This window comes from Tiliqua scincoides, chromosome 9 (assembly GCF_035046505.1).
Source record: "Tiliqua scincoides isolate rTilSci1 chromosome 9, rTilSci1.hap2, whole genome shotgun sequence".
Taxonomy (NCBI): domain Eukaryota; kingdom Metazoa; phylum Chordata; class Lepidosauria; order Squamata; family Scincidae; genus Tiliqua; species Tiliqua scincoides.
The window spans coordinates 37,203,593-37,227,555 of NC_089829.1; the positions used below are offsets into that span (position 1 = coordinate 37,203,593).

General features: G+C 42.6%; 1 protein-coding gene across 1 annotated transcript; it reads left to right on the plus strand.

Annotated features, from left to right (window-relative positions):
• The first annotated feature begins 4,719 nt into the window (after positions 1-4,719).
• Positions 4,720-23,963, plus strand: WDR88 (WD repeat domain 88). The gene is given in 11 exon segments (XM_066637966.1): positions 4,720-4,829; positions 5,633-5,762; positions 8,066-8,154; positions 12,654-12,717; positions 14,777-14,915; positions 16,108-16,237; positions 18,526-18,710; positions 19,443-19,525; positions 21,390-21,458; positions 21,964-22,056; positions 23,826-23,963. Coding segments are annotated over 11 exon segments (1,230 nt in total).

Here is a 23,963-nt window from a genome sequence, read left to right on the forward strand (position 1 = left end):
TGTCTATTGTCTTAAAATCATTTCTTGAAAAGTATATATAGATTTGAGAAGATGAGAAGCAAGGGCTATCACTGAGTTTTGTTTCAAGTAGTGTATATGTTGCTTCTTTCCTGAGAACAGAATTCAAGGTGGCTGAAGTTAAGAGAAAATTAACTCACAGTAGTCATAACAAGATGAAAAGATGGTGATTTATGAAGATACTGGGGGATGATGATGTAAATGTCATCACCCCAGTTGTTGTTCTTCAAGGTTCTGCAATCACCCATGTGTATGTGTGTACATGTACACACCCCCTCCCCAGAAATGTGCAACTTAAAAACCAGGTTTAGATACCCAGAGATATCTTTGTCCCCTGGGGCTTTTCCTCACCTGAAGGGTCTACAGCTCCTGGCTCTGTTATGGCAGTGCAGGTGGACAACAACACTGGAGAGATAAAGATGTGCAGTCTCCTTACATCAGTGATATAAGGAAATGATGCTGCTCTTCAGTTTACCTTTGTTGAAAATTTGGGCTATTGAAAGTAATCATAGTTTTAGCATAACACTGAACATCAGATATTTCCTAGGAGATTCACTGCTGGCCCCTATACAGGAAAAGCTGGTCATACATTGGTCCCATTTATTTCAGTGGAACTAAAATGTAACTGGCTTACTCTGGACTTAGCTCAAGATGGTTATGCTTGTTTCTGTACCCAAATCTGCTGCATACAGTATGATGAAAAATGTTGAAAAAACATGAAGTGCACTTGGTTGGAAGGAGAAGGCAGTGTGCCCAGGTAAAATTAATCTTGCGCATTAATTCATGCAGACCTACCTGTTCTGACTCACAGGAAATAATGGGGGGGAGGGATACTTCATAACCCAGGAGAAACCTGCTCCCTAATTGAGCAATATAGTTTCCTTTTACCTTGTTCATTACTCTTTTTAGTAGACGAAATCTTCAACTACCCTATGTATTTTAATAAAATCAAGCTGTGTTTGAAGTTTGAAGCTATGGGGCTGACCGTCTCGCATTCTAGCAGAAATTATGTTTCTCACGTGTATCATCCACCAGTATGGAGAACCTCACCAAGAACAGTGAGACAGACAAGCCGTTTCTGAAGTTGACCGTTGCCAGAAATACCACCTTCAAATATGTGACCTTCTTCATGTGACCTTCTTGGCCATTTGTCCCAAGATGAGACATTTAGGCTCATCAAAGGGAGACTTTTGGATACTTCTAATATCCTACTTGCTGTTAATAAAACTTGTTCACCAGTATATCATCACCTACCGGTCAAAGTGGGGGAAATTCCCAATTATTTTTACATTTTGGAATGCCCAAAAATTAGAAGGGCCTTTTCTGTGGCCCGTTGCAATTCTATTCCATCCGCTGTTCTTTGGGGTAGATTTCAAGATATTCCTCTCCAGGAAAGAATTTGTCCTTGCCCCCAGCAAGTTGCAGAAACGTTAGATCACCTCCTTTTTCAACGCCCGCTTCATAGTGTGGCTAATAATAATAATAATAATAATAATAAAACTTTATTTTTATCCTGCCCTTCTCCCTAACGGAACCCAGGGCATCTAACAACATATTAAAAAAACAAATTTTAAAAACATTAATACATAGCAGATAAAAACATTTATCTAACCTAGCCTAACATTGGCTAGGAAGAAATGCTTAGTTCTTCAATCTTATCTTAACTCCTCTTTTGAGGTCTCTGTTATATTGCAATTTAACATCATTAAATTGACCCTAACATCATTTTCCAGATAGCTACATTTATTTCACAAATAGTGGCGTCCAACTTGAAGCGTGTCCCTACTTCTTGAAGTCCCTGGTTTATAACAGTCAATTTTAGTTTGGTATGTTATGGTTCTCTAGTCAGCTATATATATATAAGTGTGTATGTATTGTAACTGTATGCCAATAAAGGTACTGAAACTGAAAATAGCTTCATGAGGCAACAATACAAGACATCATTTTACCCAGTATGTTTGAGAAAGCTGGACTCATGCTGGAAAGCCACCCAAAGGTTTACACAACAATTTAATTTCAGAGCCATTTAGTTGGTCAGCTATGGAGCCACCTTTGGATGGCTTTGCAGCATGAGTCCAGCTTTCTCAAACGTACTGGGTAAAATGATGTATTGTTGCCTCATGAAGCCATTTGAAGGTGGTATTTCTGGCAACGGTGAACTTCAGCTTGTCTGTCTCACTGTTCTTGGTTCGGCTTCACCATTCCATTGGATAAGGACCATGAAACAAAGCATTGATTTGTGTTTTTCAGTCACTGGCCCAGTGTGTGGAACAGTCATATTGTACCTTGAAATAATTATTCAGTGATATCATGCAAATATTTGTGGTGCAGGGGTAAGTGACTCCAGAGTGGAAACTGATTTTGTATGGATCAATAAACTCTCCATGGTGTTTTATCATTTCAGGTAGCGTAGGGAGATGGCTGCAATGAATCCATAGAGATGAGGAATATGGGAAACAGAAGAGATTTCTAAAATCATTCATCGTGCTAATGAGAGAGGGGAATTGTTTTTGACCCATATTAAAATCACCTCAGCATCACCCAATGAAACTGATGGGCAGACAAAAAAGAGAGACAAAAGAAAGTATTTCTATGAACAATGCATAATTTTATTGTTTGTAATTCAGTCACTGAATGGCTTTAAAAAAGAATTACACTTGCTCAAAACAATATGAATGCCACATGATTATTTTATCACTGGCAAGGGAGGGATGGTGGACTCTTGAGGCGATGTGGGGTACAAATCTCATGTGGTAGCTAACGGTAGCTAACTAGGTGGCTTGAGACAAGCTATTCCTTCTCAGCCTCCACTGCAATTATGAGGGCTTTTGCTGTGACAACACCACAACTTCAGAACTCGCTTCCACTTGAGTTAAGATCTACACCCTCCTGTTACCCATCCAACAAGGGTTTAAAACTTTTCTTTCTCATTTAGCTTTCCCTCCTTAAGTTTTCTGTTGTCTTTAGTTCCTACTCAACATTTTGTGGGTTTTGGTTGATGTTAAAGAGCTTTGATAGCTTTTGTTCTGCTGCTTCTTGCATGGTTTTCATTGTTGTGTTTATATTTCCTGCTAGTTTTCTGTGTTTATTGTATGTATTTTGTATTGCATTTAAATGTAATTGCTGTAAGCTACCTTGGACATCCTAGACATCCTGGGAGAAGAAGTGGGATGGAAATATTTTAAAAATGTAAGAATGATCATACTTGCCTTACAGGAGTGGGGATCATCAAGATAATATGGGGGAAGTAGTTTATATATTCAGAAAGCAGTGCACTATATAAATAGGAAGACTTGTCAGGTGGAGAGTGCCTCTGAGGGTGTGCAGAGTGCATTTCCCACCACACAAACTATTCCACCCAGTATGTGACATTCAGGAGCAGATATTCAGAAGCTAATATATGTTATAACCTCCCAGCATCTCCTAAGCCTGTTTGGAAGGAGGAATGGTGGTGGTGGACAGAGGCATTTTCTTTGGGAGGCTGAGTGAAAAGGGAGCAAACCCAAAACAAGGGCATATTTTATAGTGGAGTCGGAGGGGTAGAGAAAAGAAACAGGGAAATCTATCATTTTTATTTTGAATTACTTACAAGCAGCTTTTTAACAGGAAACAGCGTTCACAAAGCACATTTGGCTAGCCAAATAAGTACAGTAAATGGTTCCCTATTCCCAAGGAGCTCACAACCTGCAAGTAAACAAACAGATGTAAAAGAGATGCCAGCGAACAGCTACTGGGCCAAAAATGAAAGAATGCAAGGCTGGGCTGAATTGGGACAGTTGTGTTCTTCCCCCCACACCCCTGCCACCAAATATAATTCCATATGAAAAGTACTCTAGCAGTGCAATCCTAGACATGTCTACTCAGAAGTAAGCTCCACAGAGTTTAATAAGTAGCAGTGAATTTTGGGGGGATGATTTTTCCCCCCAAATTTCCTGATTAAAATAGGAAATTGTGGTGTTGTGTTTTTATTCTAAGGGTGCATTTTAATAAATCATAATTATGCATTATAATTGCTTGAAAAATGTACTATGTCGGTGATATAGCCCTGTCAGCAGAGGCAGCCACAGTATTTTATTTCTAATTGGAAAAGCAGTCTAGTTTAATTTCTGGAAAACATCTTAAACACCAAAGAGGCAGTGTGTTTTGTGCTTTTATTCTAACATTTTAACACCAAAAGGTGGTTGGTGTCTTTGTGTTTTTATGCTTTCTTTAAACCCTATTAATAAGTGTGTCCAGGACTGCAAGTCTTACTCTGGAGTAACCTTATGTGCAGGCTTAGAAACCAATCCTCCTATGCCTGTCTGCTCAGAAGTAAGTCCTATTAGAGGCAATGGAGCTTACTCCTAGGAAAGTGTGGCTAGCACGGCAGCCCCAGAACCCAATGTTATGCCAGTCTGCTCAGAAGTAAGTCCCAGGAGAGTCAATGGAGCTTACTCCCAGGTAAGTGTGGCTAGGATGGCAGCCTTAGGTCAGAGTAAACTCCACTGCACACAGTAGGGCTTACTCTGGAGTAAGCAGGCATAGGCTTGTGCATGTTGAGACCTCTTCGCAGCGGTTTGGGATTCTGCAGTTGGTGATGGAGCGTCTGCGCTGCTCCTGGGATGCGAGAGGCGGGGGGCGCGCTGGGCCCGTTGCTAAGAGCGAAGGGGGCGGCGGCCGCGTCCGCTGGGCAGAAGCCACGGCAGAGGGAGGAGCACCAGGATGCCCCCGCCGGGCAGCGGCCAGAGGGACCCCTTGACCACCGGGCCCCTGGAGGAGCCCTTGCAGGAGGGCGACCATGAGCGGCTGGCCAAGGTGGGGGAGGGACCCCAGCCCGGTTTGGGGGGCAGGAGATGGAGGAGGAGGAGCAGGGGAGAGGGGGAGAAAAGGGGTGGGGGTTTGGATGGGGTCCATGGTCAGTGCAGGGCCAGGAGCAAGGATAGTGGGGTGGGGGGCACAGAAGGGGTGAAGTGCATTTCCAGGAGGGGGCTAGCCCACCTCACAGGGTTGTTGTGAAGGTATAATGGGGTGGGGGAAGAATAATAATGTGAAAGAGGATGCTGCAGAATAAAAAGGCAATGAATTGGGGGGAGAATATGCATACTGAGGGCACACACACACACACACAGGGTGACCGGATACAAAGGGGGGAACAGAGTAACCATTGCATAGAAGAGGGAATTTGGGCAGGTGCAGTTTTTTAAACCCTTCCATGCTGAGCTGCACCTGCCCAAGTTCCCTCTCCCATACCAGTGGTAGGCAAACTTTCAGCTTTAGGGATCCTGGATCTTTGACAACTGTATAGAAGGGGGAATTTCAGAAGGTGCAGCTTCTCGTCTCCCAAATGACAAGCTGCACCTGCTGAAATGCTCTCTCCTACACAATTGTTAAAGGTCTGGGATCCCTAAAGTTGAAAGTTTGCCCACCCCTCTTCTATACAGTGGTCAAAGGTAGAGGCACCCTGTCCCCCTTGGTCACTCTGTGTATACACTTAAAGAGTGCAGAAAGGGTAAACTGCATTTTGAGGAGGGGTAACCCACCTCACAGGGTTATTGTGAAGGTATAATGGTGGTGGGGGAAGAATAATCATATGCGAGAGAACGCAGCTGGATAAAAATGCAGCTGGATAAAACAGCTTTCTTGTGTTTATTTAGATTCATTTTTACATTTTGAGAGGACATTTGGATTCAGTGACCACCTGCCATTTCTGCTTTGATGACACAAAAATTATTTCAGGCTCTTATGACAGCACCGTGAAACTCTGGGTAAGCTGCTACACAGCTTTAGCGGCTGTACTGAAGTGATCACACTGCTCTTCTAAAGTCTAAACCAGAGGTTCCCAATCTGTGCATCTTGACACCTGGGGCAGTCTTGCTGAGATGTTGTAGGCCACTCTCTGGTAGGGTAGGATGTAGGATTGGTAGGGTAGGATGTAGGTTGTAGGATGCCCTCAATGGCATAGCTAGAGGGGATGCAAAGTTTTGCAGGGAGCCTCAACATGGTATGCAAGCAAAGCAGGCAAACAACGCCACCCCTTCAGAGCCATTCCTGGCAATGGGAGAAGCATTCACCTCTTTCTGGTTTTATGGCAATGGGAGAGGCAATGGCAGTTGTGAGAGGCAATTCTGGCAATGGGAGAGGCATTCACCTCTTTCTGGTTTTCACATGGTTTTTGCTCCCACTGCTCTGAAATGCCTCTAAAGGGGAGGGGTTGTTTGCCTGCTTTAGTGAGGCTCCTTGCAAAACTTAGTGCTTTGCACCTCTTCTAGCTACACCACTGGCTGCTCCATGGGGAGACCACAGTGCAAACCTTCAAGCAATGGCAGGAGGCTTAGCATGAGGCAAAACTGCAAAAACCATGCATTCTTATAAGTCCTCCTGCCTTCCCGCTGTTTAGAGGCTTGTGCTAGGCCTTGGAACCAGGATGTGAATGACATATTTTGTGTCATTGTCATTCACTTCCTGGTTCCGGGGGTTTTGTAGCCACAGCAAGTTTGGGAATTGCTGGTCTAAACCATTGTTGAGTGTGCAATTAATGAAAAACTCAGATGTTCATGTTTCTAAATTGTAAAATGTTTTAATGTGTTAAAAACATGTGTTAAAAACACATTAACCACAAACTAGTGGTGGCCACTGAGTGGAGGCCAACTTGTGCCCCAAGGAGCTGGTGCAATGGTAAGGCCATATCTGGTGATGTAACTAAGGGGGTGCAGTGGGTAGCAGTTGCACCGGGCAACAAGCTTTAGGGGGGCAACAAGCTGAGCTTGACACTAGTGGCCAAAATTGTGAAAAAATTTGGTACGTACAAATAATACCATCATGTTACATATCATTGGAAAGGTAACTTAATGAGGAATGCAATGAAACAAACCCCATTGGATTATCTGTATTCTATCAAAAGTTATGGCCAATTAACCAGAAAACAAAAACGCAACTGCCTTATGGAACAAAAGGTGGATTTCTTTAACTCAAAACTGATCCATGAGACTGATTGTTCTGTGAGTCAATGAGATGTTGTTATGATACAGCATGGAACCAATAAGGTGTTAATATGAGTCAGCTCTCATTTCCATGTATCATAATACAGTTATTCCTGCTAACTGGAAAAGAGGCACTTTTTCAAGTGGTGCTCCTCTTCAAGTGCTCCTCCGCTATTGCTCCTTTCAAGTGGGGTGAAGCATCCCTCTTCACCCCAGCACAGTGTCTCTAACCAATAAGGGGCACACTTTTTATTTATTTACTTCATTAAATTTGATTTTGTCATGGGGGGGCCTACAAAATCTTTGATCCCAGGTAGCAGATAGATTCCTTAGCTATGCCACTGGCTGGGGGGAAGTAGCAGATCAAGTGGGTGATGAACTCCTGGGGGGAGGAGGCAGGTTTCCCCCCAATTTTCGCTTTTAAAAAAAGCCTGGGTGTGACGCCACTTCCGGTGGTGTCATCATTTCCGGGGCATCATTTTGAGCTCTGCACCGGGCTACACGTTCATCAGCTATGCCACAGGCCATATCTGCCAAGTCAGGCTGGTTCAGGGGCTTGGGAAGAGTGGGAAGGAGATGTTCCGAAGCGGGGGGAAGATAGGCCTTTGGGGTGACCACAGCCAAGTGGGGGGTGGGACAAGGGATCCAGCACTTGTGCCAAATCCTAACCCCAGTCCCGGGCGACCCAGAGCAGCTCCGGGCTACTTGGATCTGTTTGACCTCTTTAGGTGGTGCAGATCTGAATAGCCCTATTGGGGCTGCTGTAGTGTTACCTGTGGTAAGTGGAATTCCCTTTGCTCTGGGCTGAGCCACAGGCAGCCCCAATCCCCTCTGGATACAGGGCAGGCCAGCCAGCCTTCCCATTTCAGCATGGGTTAAGATTGGGCTGTTAGAGTGATTTTTGGGAAGTGAGAAATTATGGGCTAAATTGGCATGGACTGATCTTGTAAACTGAAAGCTTATCATAGGTCAAAATGCCAGCAAGCACAACTGTTAAATATATTTTGTTAAAAATCTGTGCATTTGAAGATGGTTCTTACCATCTTAATGTACCACTTAATAATCAAGCTTGCCTTCTTTTACTGAAGGACGTTGGCCGCCGTGTCCCTCTTCATACATTTCAGGATCAGCATACTGGACCAATTTCTGAATGCTGCCTCAGTCCTGATAACCAAAGGTGACCATTCTGTTTCATATTCTGTATCTGTGAGTAATAAAACCAAATGGATATGTGTTGACCTGAATTATATCTTTTTGCAGCACCTGGATGATGGCAAAATGTGAGTTGCCTAGGGAAGTCATGTATGTTTGATGTCTTTTTAATTTGGTGGAGTAAAACTTTTGCCAAAAGATTCAACCAACATTTCTGCCTTGAAATTAATACATTCAGTCCATATGTGGCAGGTGGCATGTGGTTCTCTAACCACTGAACAAAGCAGATTTTTGAGGCTTACTGAGCCTATTTGGATACCCCACAAAGACACCCAGAGCACCTTAAAACAAGTTGTAAGGCAGTCTTGCTGTTGGTTTCACATGTCTCTTAATGCTGCCTCCACAACTTAGAAATACATTTATAGCAGGTAGGAAAAAGGCAGGCATCTTCTGCAGGTCTCTCGCACAACCAAGGTTTTTATATATACAGGTCCAGCCTATTTATACATGGATTTTTTATACACGGATTTGACTCAACATGAATGGCCACTGCAAATGAGAAGGAATGTGCTGATACCTGAAGAAGGGGAAAAATGCACCTCTTTAAAATCAGTTTAGAAAACTGAACAGTCCTTTAACAATTGCCTCCTTAATGAGAGAGAGAGGGCAGCTGGCTGACAATCCATCAATCCTTCTCTCCCCAGCGGACCCCTCCCTCCTGAACAAAGTGAAAGAAAGGTGATCCCCTTGCATTAGTGAAGGGAGGGGCTGAGTGAAGCACTTGGAGACATGGATTGTCTTCTTAATGACTGTTATCTTAGAGTCAAAAGGTCAGCAAGGCTGTTTTTAAATCACCAAAGCAAAGAAATGTTGTTTTTTAAATTGATTTGCTATAGTGCGTTTTTTGCCATCCAAGTGAGTGCTTGGAACCCAAGGGAATAATTAGTCTCCACCTGTACATACTAAACATAGTTAGTAAGAACACTTACTGTACAAAAACACTGTACTTGTATAGTACTTTTGAGTGTTCAGAGCCCTTCATGTGTATTATCTTGTTATAATTCTTACTGTACCTGTTGTAAGATAAGATAAGGTTGTTGTAGATAAGGTTGTTGTAGGTAAGATAAGTATCGTTATCCCTATATTGGAAAGGTGAGGCTGAAAAGAAATGGCTTGTCCTAAGTCACTTACATGGCAAAGCAAAGATGAAATTAAAGCCTGGCAATACCCTGATTCACCCTCAGTCTCTTGGTCACACTACTATACCAGATAATACCTCTTGGTGCAGTTAGTCTTTAGTCTGTTGCATACATTTTGAGAACTGCAGGCATATATATTAAAGCAGCATTTCTCAACATTTGTCCCCCTTCATGTGGTCCATCTATTCACTGGAAGTAACTGGTGATGATGCCATTGCTTGTTACTTCTGGATTGGGGGGCTAGATGTGATGTGACAAACATGTAGGCTCAGGTTGGGCTGTGAAAAGCATGTTTTGGAGGTCTTCTCACCAAGTCAAGCCTCCTACCGCTATTTGTTGCATTGTGCTGCTGGTCTCACTGCTGGGCGGCAGGTGTCCAGGGGTTCCACCATCTCAAGTACCACTGGTTGAGAAACACTGTACTAAAGGCATGTTGTGCAGCACCTTCATCCACTTGCTGTCTGGTACTTCAGCATAAAACAAAAGTGAGAGGAGCCAGCAAAGTAGAATTTCAGAAAGCAGCTCCTGAGAAAAGGAGGCGTCATGAGACCTAAAATTCCCACACGCACCCAAGGATCACATTTCTGGTGTAGTCACCCATAACTGCCACATCTTCCACTGTGAGCAGAAGTGGTAGATTGTCACGGGATGCACAAATACCATGTCATCATAGCGATCAGTTGCACTGAGGGAAGTACACACTGATCCCTGTGGAAGATTCCATGTGGCTCTGTCCTACATTTCAAAGCCTTTACGGGAACAAGATAACAAGGCAAGCTAGATTTGTGAGAGTCTGATCTTTCCTCTGCACCACTGTTGAAATTCAAGTGGAGCTGCTGTCAGATTTTGTTGGAGAGCCAGCGTGGAGCACAGAGAGTTTCTGCAAATTACACTCTCTGTAAACAGTTTTCATTTTTAAAAAGGTTAGCATATGTAATTAAAACAGTGTTATTGTACTGCATTATGGAAACTTAATTAAGAGTAGAAGAGACATTAGCTATCTAATCTAGCTATAGATATGAGGAAAACAAACGTTAATGATAAGAAAATTGCCTGTTCAGGGTCTCAGAGTTTGGAAAGAATTTCTTGCTTCCTGATTTGTTTATTATTACAACTAATTTACAAGCATGCATTGAAATACACGTATACATTAAATCCTTGATTTAGCAGACTGATGGGGGGAAGGGGTCTGTTAAATCCAAACATCTCTTCCCCTTCTAATAGAGTTCATTAAACCCCTACTTTAGAAAGCTCAATCAACGCTGTCACTCTGCTATTCCACCAGGAACAGCCTCTCCATTCCTAGACTTCTCTGGTGGAGAGAGGGATAGTAGTGCTGATGGAACTCTCTAAGGTAGGAGGGATGGAATGGGGCTGGGGGGGGGCAGGCTTACCTGCCCTTTTAGGGTTTCCTTGACAGTAGCTCCACAGTTCTCCTTTCTGCTGCATTAGCACCTTAAGGAAATCAGGGTGATTCCCCATGGGGAATGGCATCTAAGGAATCAAGAGTTGTGCAACAGTGGGAGAGGAAAGGGAGTGGAGAAAGACCAGGGAACTGTAAGAGAAGAAGCCAGAAAGCACCAAATGTTCCAGTCACCTTGTGACACTGTGGCTGGATCTGTGTTCTACCTAGCCTGAAGCAGTCCTGCAGGCAAGGAGTGAGCTCCCTTGGCAGGCCACAAAATATTTCACTCTCTTTCATATCCATTCTCAAGTTAGGCTAATGGGGAGGATAAGCCTGCAGTCCCAGTGTGCTGGGTAGCTACATGGTTGGCAACCTTCAGTCTTGAAAGACTATGGTATAAGCCTACAGCACCCGGTATTCCCAGGCGGTCTCCCATCCAAGTACTAACCAGGCCTGACCCTGCTTAGCTTCCGAGATCAGACGAGATTGGGCTACAATACCAATCCTAACGTTATGCAGGGGTTCTCAAAGTCCTACTTGGAGTTTAAGAACTCTGTAAATCTTTGTGTGGATAGGGGGGGATGGAGCATCAATGTGGCTGTAGCAATCACGCTGCTGACAGGAAGGTGTTTTTCTAACTTTCTAACAGGAAGGTGTATTTTCTAACTTTCTAACAGGAAGGTGTATTAAGGGAGGGCACCAGGATGAGGTCTCTTGTTATCTGGTGTGCTCCCTGGGGCATTTGGTGGGCTGCTGTGAGATACAGGAAGCTGGACTCGATGGGCCTATGGCCTGATCCAGTGGGGCTGTTCTTATGTTCTTATGTAACTTACCTGGGGGTCACTATGACTCTCCAGAAGGTCTGGATAGCCTGTGATCCCCTCTGCAGCTCTCCCCACACCTCCAAAGTACTGTAAAAAGGGGGGGAAACACTTCCTTTTTTGTCATGAAACTGGAAGTAGTTTTATTTCCTTTTTACAAGACTTTGGTGGCATGGGGAGGGCTGCAGAGGGGGCCACAGGCACCCCAGACCCTCTGGAGAGTCATAGCAACCCCCAGGTAAGTTAGAAAAACCCTTACCTTCCCGGCTGTAGCACGATCGTGGCAATCATGTCGCTGCCAATTTCTTGGCCACTCCCCTTAAGGAGGAATGGCCTTCTTCTAATTCCCTTGGTGGGTCATGACCCACTAGTTTGGGAACCACTGGTCTAATGGCATAATGTCCCTGTGTTCCTATGCTAAACCAGAAATGGGCAACATCACTCAAGTAGCTTAAGAAACAAAAGCCAATATGGTGACAACAGTACACTCACCCGAACAATGTCCAACAGTCCTTCCCCCACTTGTCTGCCCACCTGTCAGGTTGATCTCCAACAACAATCTTGCACAAACCATGCATGGAAGACATCAATCAGTTTTTGGTACTAGCTGAACAGTCGCTTGTCAATATCCATCCCGGTATAATAGACATAGGGCGCAATCCTAACCCCTTCTGGTCAGTGCTTTCCAGCAGTGACATAAGGGCAATGCAGCTCTGAGGTAAGGGAACAAACATTCCCTTACTTTGAGGAGGCCTCCGTGAGTGACACACAACTGCAGGATGCAGCACACATCCCATTGGCACCACTATGCCACTGCTGGAAAGGACTGACCAGAAGGGGTTAGGATTGCGCCCATAGACAGCCCACAAACAGACCCAGGCACTTTTTCCACCGTGGCCCATCATGTTGCAGTGGGCAGGAAGACTCTCACATTCTCTGACCATACAAACAGTGGGAATCTAGAGTGAAGAAAACAGCCATGTAGTATTTGAAGATGTTATCTGTGATGTAACCTCTTTTATTTGGGTATACCGTATAGATGGGGACTCATGGTGTTAGTTTTGCTATCTCTGAACATGTGAATATTCTTCATTTGTAGGCTGATAACAGCATCATATGATAAAACTCTAAAAGCTTGGGATACTGAGACAGGTAACATGCTTGTATGTATTGATTTTTGCATCCATATGTCTATTTGCTAGCTAGAAACTAAATGTGGAATCAAATATTTACCCTTGCAAACATGCAACTGAAGCCCCATGTGGGGGAAAGCCCTGAGAGTCTATTGCAGATGGGAAAGGGCTAAGCACCTTCTCCCACCCTGTTGATTTTCTGTTCCAAATTAACCTCACCTGCAGTGGCTTTTCTCCAAATAAAGGGTCATCCAGGTTTTGTGACATGTGTTTGTGCATAATAGTTAGTTCTGCTCTAAAGCCCTCTTTAATTAACTTGCTGAGGATTTTGGTCACTGTGTTAGGGGGGATAAAAGCTGTAAAAAGTAACGATTACAGAAAATAAAAATGTCTTCCACTGTATGCTTTTATATTTGATTTCCAGTCCCAGCTCTGACCCAAATTAGAGTCCAATCCCTAATTGGAAAACAACAATCTGTGCCTCATCTAATACCTCATGTTCTGAGGCCTACATGATCTAATATTTAAAAAGAAACACCAAGGTTTTTTTAATGGGAACTATAGGCAAGATCTAGTCTCTGCCTTTGCATGAAGTATGGCACGTGTAGAGAATTCAGTGGTGTAGCTAGAGGGGAGCAAAGCATATGCCTCTGTTTTGCTCTCCCCCCAATGGCTCCGAAGCGGAGGGGTGTGTGGCTGCTTACAGGCTGCAGTGAAGCTCCCTGCAAAACTTAGTGCTTTGCCCCCTCTAGCTATGCCACCGAGAGAACTTGGATGGATTATTCCCTAGATTTTTCAGTCATGTATTTTGACGTAAATACATTTTTCTACAGGCCATAACTTGGTATCCATAATTTCTGTTTGTATTTTACAGCACCTTCATGTGTATGTCTACTCACAAGAAAGCACTATTAGTAAATGGGGCTTACTCCAGGGTATGTGTGCATAGGATTGCAGCCTTCATGTCTTTGTCTTCTTCTGCATGAGTTACAGATGAAAATTAAAAAGTGTTTTTAAAGCACATGTTCAGAACTAAAGTAAAATTGATGATGGATATTTATATCCCACCTTTTCCTTCCTGATCACGAGGAGTCCAAGGTGGCTTGTAGTATTTTTTTTTCTACCTGACCGAGCCTGCTATTCTTAGAACTGGGAAGGTGAGAAGAGGCCGGATGCCTAATCCTGAGCCCAGTTCTGCATGACTTCGGTAGAACTAAGCTTTCAAGTGTAGGATTGCAACTTGTGAGATCTGGAAAAAAAATTCAATTATAGATAGGCCATACCCAGAGAAATGGCTCAGAGGTTCAGGCTTTTCTGCAGCCTGTCAGAGACAATCTGTGTCAAATGAAAAACAAGCAGGAAGTGAGGATACAGCTAGCGAGAATGGCATTTCTTTACTTATGCTGCAAATCTGATTTTACCAAACACTTGCAAAAAAAAAGGATGTGAAAGAGCAAAGTGAAATGTATTGCCTTGAAAGGATTTTTTGAAATTTTAGGGCCAAACCAGATAAGACACATGATAAATATATGCAGTTTCTATAAACTTTTCCCCCAAGAGGGGAAAAGCAAAGGCAGGAGTGGTTTGATCAGAAAATGACTGAAAAGGGATAAGCACTCTTCCCTCAACTGCTACTGCACCAATAACATGTACAGCCTCCTGTAGCTACAAAAGAGGTGAAAAAAATAGTTGGACAGTCCCTTGGTTCATCTTTTTTGAATCATAGCAGAATTAGAGATGGAGAAACTCCTTGCTGTTGAGTGATTATGTTTTTGTTTCCTATGTACATTTAATACCTGCAACTGAATCATGATTAATTCCTGCTGCAAATGATGTAGAATGTTAGTCACAATTTGCAGCTAATTGAGGTCCTTTTGGTTTCAATGAGTCATATGGCACAGCCCCTATATGCATTTACTCTTGAAGTTAATCCCACCATGTTCACCTTATTCCCCTGGTGCTGAGGATTAAGCAGCCTTAGTCATGACAAACCTTAGTGGGATCCTGTTTAATGTTTATATAAGAATTGAGCTCAGCAGATCTTTCAGCCTGAAGCATAACCCCCTATGGTTTTTGTTTTCATCTATAGTGGTCTCTAGAGCAAGATGGTCTTTTAACTTGCTGTCATATTTCTCATGATGGCAAGTATGTTGTCTCTGGTTCGGATATGGAAAACGCCTTATTCGTCTGTGATGCAGTAAATGCAAAACAGGTGGCTTTCATCAAAGGTAATGTTTTCAAAGTTGGGCAAATATCCTTTTCTTCTCCATGGTCCCTGCACAGTTATACTCGTAGGCTCTGGACCTAGACATTCATGTGGATACATGCAATTACTCCAGTTCAGAAAGCATGTGGATCTTTTTCTTGCACACAAGAGATGACTACTCCATCTGGAGTAGATCTGTGTATCAATAGATCCCAAAATGTGGGCCAGGACACGACCTGATTTTTGGTGGGTCTCCAAAGAGTGGTGGAAAGATCTGATAACTAATTGCCTCAAGAAGTGAGGCTAGGCTATTCAGAAATCAGATGCTGTAGCTGCTAATTACTCTTCAAAGAGCTCAGCTCCTGCAGTTTGCAAGCATATGTAAATAAAGGGAGATAAATGAGGGTCTTTTTCTGGTTATTATTAGTTATAAATAAAATTTTAGTTCTTTCTAGATCTCCTTTTTAAAAAGTCTGGTAGACCTGGGTGAGTCCCAACAGAGTGTCGTTTAAAAAAGTGGGTCCTGGTGCTAAAATGTTTGGGAACTACTGGTTTAGATAGTGTTTAATATATTGTTTAACATGTGTACTTTTGATTTTACCCATGTTTTCTATTTTCCTTAGCTATCAGTAATAACTTGAATAACTGCATCTGAAATCCTCAATAATTCTTTATATATGTTTCACCTTAATAATTCATGGGTGTAGTTTTAAACTGAAAACATTAAGTGCCCAGAGAGAGAAGCCTTCAGGCTACATTCTTATGGTACAAAACAGTTGGGCCAATTGAATTAATACAGTGGCTCCTGAGGCTAGCTTTGTGGTATTTAAAATAGCGAATACTGGAATAAATTGAGTGATGGATGGGTCATTGAAAGATTCCAGAAATCTCCGGGTAATATTGTTTACACTATTCCAGCATTGCTACATTGCCCCGTATTTATTGCCTCCTAGTATTTCTTTCTTTCTAGTATTTAGCTCATTGGTTGCTGAATGCAAGAGTTCGGGTTTGAATTTTGTGCTGTGTTTTATATACCATAGAAACGTTGCATTAAAAAAAAATGACAGTAACAAAGCTGAAACTCAGGTGTGAGATTCAAAATAGCTCCTGGTTCTTTCCATAGATTAAAAATGTGTTTGCCCCAAAGAGCCTGCAGTCTGCTATCTTCAGAAGTGCCAAATTAACTGATACTCTGATTTTTTTGTGGGTTTAAGATCATCACAGAAGCACAGTGAGAAGTTGTAGTTTTGATCCTCATAACCAGAGAATAGCGACAGTTTCATCTGACATGTCTATAAAGTTCTGGGATATCGTAGCACAGTCCACCACAGTCACAGTTGAAGGGTAAGAAGCAATGATGCACCTAATGATGGGGCTGTCATTATGGTCATCTTATGCATACTTACTTGGAAGTAAGTACGGACCTGACAGCTATTGGGCTCTACCACTGCCAGCACTGTGTTCCGGCACTGTTGGATGCTTTACAGCCATCATAAGCAGTGCTTTGGAAGTGAGCAGAGCTGTGTGCTTCCAGTCCACCACCGGAGAAGCCACAGAGGCCCAGTGCAAGGCAGCATGGAAAGGAATGCCTACCAACGAAGGTGAGTCAGCAGGAGGGCAGAATGGGGAGAGGGTGGGAGGCATGTTGGGTAGGAGGGGGTGGCACCTGGCACAGGCAACTTGTGCCATTTGCTATCCCTTCTTGTAGCAAGTGTCACACCTGTTTTGTCTCCCTGGACTTGCGCTAAAGAGCTGGTGCAAGTTCGAGGAGACCTATTGGTGATCAGGAGACCTACGAAAGGGTAAGAGAAAATGTTTTCCCTTTCCCTACCCAAGCCTTTGATCCATCCCCTTCAAAGCATGTGCTGCAGCCCGTTTTGGGGTGCCTGCATGCTATGGCAGAGAAAACCATAGGATTGGGCTCTAAGTGGAACTTCTGAGTAAACACGTACGATTGGGGTGAATGGATGTTATCAGCGTAAAATAAAAGTGAAGTTGTTGCCATGGGTACCAGAAAAAGTTAATTTATTCAACCAACTTTCAGGGCAATCCTAGGGTTGCTGCTGAAGCTCTGAGGACCGGGGAGGTTAATTTGGAATCCTAAAAACATTAATGATAAATTAAAACTTCTGTTCAAAGGATGGAGGTTTTTTCATTTACAATTCATACTTCAGACATGGGACATTTGAAAACTCTCACTTTGACTATAAATCACTGTGTTTTCAGCTTTACTTTCTGCAGAAATGCTTATAATTTTGTCCACATCAAAGACTGTTAGCCCTGCACATTCAGGCAGCTGAGACTTTCCTAAGGCACTAGCTGTTTTTCACCTTGGATTTTATTGCACTATTGATTTTCTTTTCTTTCGCATTTAAAATAGCTACATGGTTTCAGGTAAATGAGGCTTGGATGCCAGGTACATGAAGAAACTTTGATTATAATTAAGTGGCTTGATATTCATGGAAATGTAAGGTTTGCAAAAAAAATTTATTTTGCTGGCGATGAAGAAATTGCCATTGCTTTGCTGAAGAATTGAGTAAATGTCCTCTTGAGGCAATCAAGGAGTTGGATCCAAAAGTTCTCTTCTTCTGATGGAGGAAGCTTCCATCTTTCATTGGAGTCCTTTCATTGAAAGAAGAGTATCTTTGGATCCAACTTAGTGAAAAGAATTTGTAGGGAAGACGTATGTTTGGGGCCAAAGCCGGCCATCTCATAAGCTGGAGCCTTGTAGCACCATCACCTCCACACCCCCATGGGAGCAGCTTTTCCCAACTATTTTAAAATTCAGCATATGTTGTGAAAAAGAAAAGGTGTTGAACAAATGTTGCATTGGATAAACGTAAATGAAACATTTTTTAAAAGACAGAGCAGGCTGTGTTATATAGTGGGTCCAAGCGAATAAAGGAAGGCATAGTGATAATAGCGCGATACGTTTATTCCATCTTCAGAACAGAACCTAGCAAAATACAAGGCAAACCCCTGGCTTTTTATAGCCTTTAAGTCCGCCCAGACTGCCTGTGATTGGTGCAATTGAAACCTTAACTAGAGGGCCAATCGGATGGTAGGATTTCGATCCATCACCTGATTGGCCAGCCATAAGTCTGGGCCAATCAGTTATGCAGGATTTCGATCCTGCATAACTTACATATGTAACAGGCTGCATAAAGCATGGAAGGGGTGCAGTAAGATGATCCAACCAGTGTTTGATTGGCTAATAAGCACATCTGTCAAAAGTAACGAAAGAGAGAAGATAGGGCCTATACAGGAGACCCCACAGTACATTGGTCTTGGATGTATAAGATACATGCAGAAATAGCAAGTCCTCTTTCATCTGTAGGCACCCTAAATATACTTGGGCAGCCTGCTTTTCCTTTTCTACCATATCCACAGTGTTGTTGCACACCATAACTGCACAACTGGTTTCTCCAAAATTAGCGGTATTAGTTGAACAGAGGGTGAAGCAGGCAGTTATGTGCTTCACAGCCCTGAGAACATCCAGGAGGATCAGTTGCTGGCCAGTTAGGACTGTCTGCAATCCCAGTGCTGGGGTCAAATATCTGATTTTCCCAATGGATGAGCAAACCCAGTAAATGTTACCGAATCCATCCCAGTGCTTGTCACATCTGTTTCAGGGCGCACACCAATGCCATTGAAGACTGCTGCTTCTCTTCAGATGGCCACTACTTATGCACAGCAGCTTGGGATGAAACCGTAAAATTATGGGATATCAGAACAGGGGAGTTCCGTTCTCATGGACCCATTCTTTTGGAGCAAGGCCACATAGGCATCGTTGGTTGCTGCGATCTTAGTAAAGATGGTAAGTTATGTAAAACACCATATTAGAACCAGTTTAGGGAATGTGTAGGATGTGTTTATTTCAGATGACTCACAAGGGCCACATCCAGACAACATGATTAATTCAGTCCTCACTTTCAAAAATGAAATGCTTTTCCACTTTGATTGAGTGGTTGCTCATGTAATTGAGGTAAACCGAACTTGATGGCTTGTGTTGCTCTTTCTTCAGCCTTCTAAAACACTCCTTAATTGATATGCTCATTAAGATTTACTGTTAAAGGACATGACTGGGCAAGGAATAAAATGCCAAGCTATACGCAAAACACCCACTTCTTTTTCTTTTCTTTCTTTCTTTTTTTTTGCCATAGGACCAGAACCAACATCGCTGCACCACTGATGTAATGCTATGTAAACAACATGGCACACACACACATACACTCGAAAGAGATTTGCTCGCTGGAATAACATGCTAGATTTCTAAGTGCAATGAGCTTTTATAAGGGTCTATTTAAACCTGCAACTCCTATACTTGTAGTTTGGTGCAGTTCCAATAGAACTGTATGAGGAAGAACAAGAAGATATTCTTTGAATTTAGACACTAGAAACCTCCCAGAAAAGAGAGTCTGATAATACGCTGAACTGTGACTAACATTCTTAATGCGGGATTCCAGTCATATTAATAGTCAAGTGTCTCCTGCATGAATGCATCTCTCTGCAGAAGGCAGTGACATGCCATTGTAATTTTGTATTTCAGGATCACTTGTGGTGTCTGGAGGTTATGACAAAACAATAGTTGTCTGGGATACAAGTGAAGCCTATAAAAAGATAAGTTTAAAGGTACTATGTAAGCTTTGCTTTGAAACTTTGCAGGAGGATCAGTCACCAAATTAATGATAAATATTTTTTAAGGATGCTCTTTCTATGAGAATAATTCAATAAGCACATGGGAGTTTCTTTTTTGTAATTGCATTACTTTGATAGAATAAAAAATAGTGCAATCCTACATATTCCTCTTGCAATGCTCCTTACTCAGAAGTTAGCCCCACTGGGTTTAATGGGATCTATTTCCAAGTAAGTATGTATACGATTGCAGTCTTTGGCTGCAATCCTGTGCACATTTATCTGGGAGTAGTCCTTTGAACTCGGTGAGACCTTCTGAGTGCATAGGATTGGGCTCAGTGTCAGGTACCTCATATATGCCATTTTAAAATATCTTGATGGTTATAATATTTTCAGCACTGATAAGTGTTTGTTTTTTCTTTCTTTCATGGTGTATTCATGCCTCAGTTCCCAGGCATCTCAGCATTGTCACAACTCCCTGTCAACAAGACCCAGCTCAGTTATTTGTTAGGTTTGTGAAAAGAAATACAGGGGCAGCCAAAGAAAGCGCATCCTGACAAAGTGTCTTTGAAATTAATGGCATTTAAGTGCCTCACAGCAAATTTTATCTGATTGATTTCAGCGGTGCTTAGACAGAACTCACTTTGTTTGGATATGACCATATTTCCTAAAGTATCTGAGTTGTAATTATTAGGCAACTAAACTGAACTCTCAGAGCAATTCACGACCAACCATTTCAGTCATTTAGTAACAGGGCAAATACTTAAGCGTACAGTCCAGTCCTAAGTTGCCCCAGCACTACATGGAACAGCGGTGCTGAAATGGTTGCTGTTGTATCTTGTGGGGCTGTGGCAGCCACCAGAGCCTCCTCAGAGTAAGGGAATAAATGGTCCCCGCTGTGCTGGTGCTGCACTCTTAACTGCCAGTGGCAATATGCCTTATGGCACTCACACAACAGCAGTTGCCAGGGCCTCTAGGATTGGGCCCTAAGCTTTCCTTATACCATACTAGCAGTGCAATTCCATGTATGTCTCCTTAGAAACAAGACTACTGAATTTAATGGGACTTACTTCCAAGTAAGTGCATACATGTGTGCCCCTTATCCGGGTGTGTGTGTAAATGTGTACATGCGTACCTGCAGGAGACCTGGATCCTCCAGAGGGGAGGGGAGCTGGGCCCTCTGGAGGGTCTTCTGAGCCCTGCTGAGGCCACTGACATCTGCCCACGGCCTCAGTGGGCCTCAGAATGGCCATTTTCAGCTGAAAAATGTCACTTCCCAAACACAGCAAAAAAGCACAGCAAAAAAATCCTGAATATGGAATACAGCAGTGGTTCTCACACATTTAGCGCCAGGACCCACTTTTTAGAATGAGAATCTGTCAGGACCCACTGGAAGTGATGTCATGACCTGGAGTAACATCATCAAGCAGGACTATTTTTAACAAACCTAGGCTGCAATCCTACCCACATCTACCAGGAGTAAGTCCGATTTACTATCATAGTTAAAATAATATACATAGTAGCTTGTTAAAAGTACATGTCTGTAACACTTCCCAAAATGCAATAACATACTTGTAGCATCAAGTCTAGTATATTAAAAATAAAATATTGAAACGAATGGGGACCCACCTGAAATTGGCTGGCGACCCATCTAGTGGGTCCTGAACCACAGTTTGAGAAACACTGGAATACAGTATACTGAAATTAAGCTCCAGTTATGCACTCCCAAAGCAGTTACCTCCTAAAGTCCTGAACCTGAGCTTCGATACTACATTCACAATCTTTTAATTTAAAAATAGAAGCACCATACCCAGGAAGTTCACATTTTGCCTAACTCTAAAAAAACATTGCTTTTCTGCAGGGTCATAAAGACTGGGTGACAGATATTGCAATTAGTGGTGACAAGAAAAAGCTTGTTTCTTCCTCAAAGGTATCAGTGAACTTACAGAAGTATTTTGTAAAGTGCAAGAACTCTAGGAAAAGTAAGGAAAGGTGTACTTATAAGTATGGATGTTTTTGTGTGCTCCAAAAAAATTGGTGTCTAAACTTACTGAAAAATGCTTGCAGCAAATGAAGCATTTGTGGGGGGAATAATGGTCTTTAATCCCTGCTCAGCCATGAAGCTTCCTGGGTGACCTTGGGCCAGTCACTATCTGTCTGCCTAACCTACCTCACAGGGTTGTTGTGAGGAAAAAAGAAGGGAAAGAGCTATGTTCACCACCCTGAGCTCCTTGGAGGAAAGGCGGTATAAAAATGTGATAAATATAAAAAACACTTTTTACACCTGACCAAATTTGGGGAAACCTTTGATTTGTATAGAAACCCACATGTGCATGCAGTCTAAAATTGTATGTGCCAGCAAGACCGTCACTCTTAGTAGGGTAGGTAAGGGAACGTAATTCTGTTCATGGATTAATATGCTGGTAACATTTCAGGACTGTACCTTGAGATTATGGAACATTGAAAATGCAAATGAAATACCTATGGTGATCGAAGCCATAAAAACAAGAGGCTCCAAGCTAGCAAAGGTTAGTATGTTATTCATCTAGTTCAGAGACACCCGAATTCGCAACCTCTGTCTGACGAAAATGTGGTCCCCGTTCAGACCACAGCTTTTTGTTCTGTCTCTGTGCAGCTCCTCTTCTGGATAGATCTGGGCACCAGGACGCTCTGGGCATTCACATCCGTTGCCCGGCTGCGCAAGAAGACATTTGGGCAGATGCAACCGCCCGGAGCATCCTGGTGCCCAGATCTACCCAGAAGAGGAGCCACATGGAGGCGGAATGAAAAGGTTTGCTCACCAGACGGACGGATTCGGATCTGGCTCCCAGTGTTCGAGTGGCCCTGATCTAGTTAATACAACTGATAGATCTTATTTACTCTCCAAGAATACCTGCCTAATAACTTTTAGAATACCATGTGTCATGGTAGATCCTCCTGCTTCTAGAAGTAGGCTACATATGAATGCCAGATGCAAGGGAGTGGCACCAGGATGCAGGTCTCTTTGGACTTATGTGCTCCCTGAGACATCTGGTGGGCCACTCTGAGATACAGAAAGCTGGACTAGATGAGGTTTTGGCCCGATCCAGGGGACTCTTCTGATGTTCTTATATCATTGGTCCTGAGCCAAGGCTCAGATCTAGAACTGGTTTTGAATGTCAAGGCCTCTTATCTTGGAGCTTTTGGACATGCAAAGCAACAATAAAGGAGAACTCCTCTGAGCTACATTCTCCACACTATAGCATAGGGGTGGCCAAACTTGCTTAATATAAGAGCCACATATGATCAACTTCAGATGTCTGAAAGCTGCAAGAGAGAAGTTTGAGAGCCAAAATATTTAAGAAGCATTTAGTCTTAAATATATTTACTCACCATGAACATTAAACTTGTGTTTTAATCCATCGGACTCTCAGTTTATACCCATTAAATAATTATAAAGTTTGAAAATGTCTTACTTACCTGTTATATTATTTGTGATGCAAAAGGGAGCTCAGCCAACATATTTCTGAGAGCCACACATTATATGTCAAAGAGCTGCATGTGGCTACTCCTGCTACAGCCAGACCCTTTCTCCACATAACTGGAGTCAGATTACAGCAAGAGCATATTATTTTCTGTGCATATCCTTGTAGGAATCAAAATATACGTGACTGAAGGGACAGAGAAGGTGGTGAGCAGTGGGAAGGAACAGAAAGAATCACCATAGCATACCATTTTTAACACAATTCTTTTTGTCCTTAGATAAGTACAAGAGATATCTGGGGTCAGTAGGAAGTTACTGCAGATGTAGACCCCTGAAACCATCCCATTCCTTTATTCAAAGGCTGATCTTAGGAAAATATCCCTCCTCGTAAAGGTCTCGCACATTCTCTTACCCTTTTCCCCTTGCTTGGTGCCAGGATAGCATCAGAGAGAGTCAGACTGTCTGCTTAAAAGGGTATGCAAGTATACAGAAAGTGCCTGTCCTGTATATACATATATGTTAATGCTAATGGCATTATTATCTCTGCATAGGCTTGCTCTGTTACTGAAAGCAGCCTTTGCAATGTATGCCGAATACAATATCCTCATGATTTTAAAGACAGAATGCTGTATGAGTAAGTGAACAAAATTATATGTACAGCCTACTAAAAATTTGGGAGAACTTATTTGCAGAATGACCTGTATAGAGATAGTCCTGCTAGTTAGTTGCAGCTTAGCAGTTGCAGAAACTGCTTGCCTCTTTGTTTTTAGTGTTAAAATACTGATTGCATTTGAATCACTCATATGTCCTTTTTTTGTGTGTTTAAAAACTCAGTGTGAAGAGTGTAGGAAGCTTTTCTTAACCTTCCAGAACGATGAAGATAAATTGGAAATTAAATGTGTTTTCTGTAGACTGGCATCTCAAAAGAAAAGTGTTTTACCAGTGCCCCCTCCACTGGCTCCTGATCTCTGA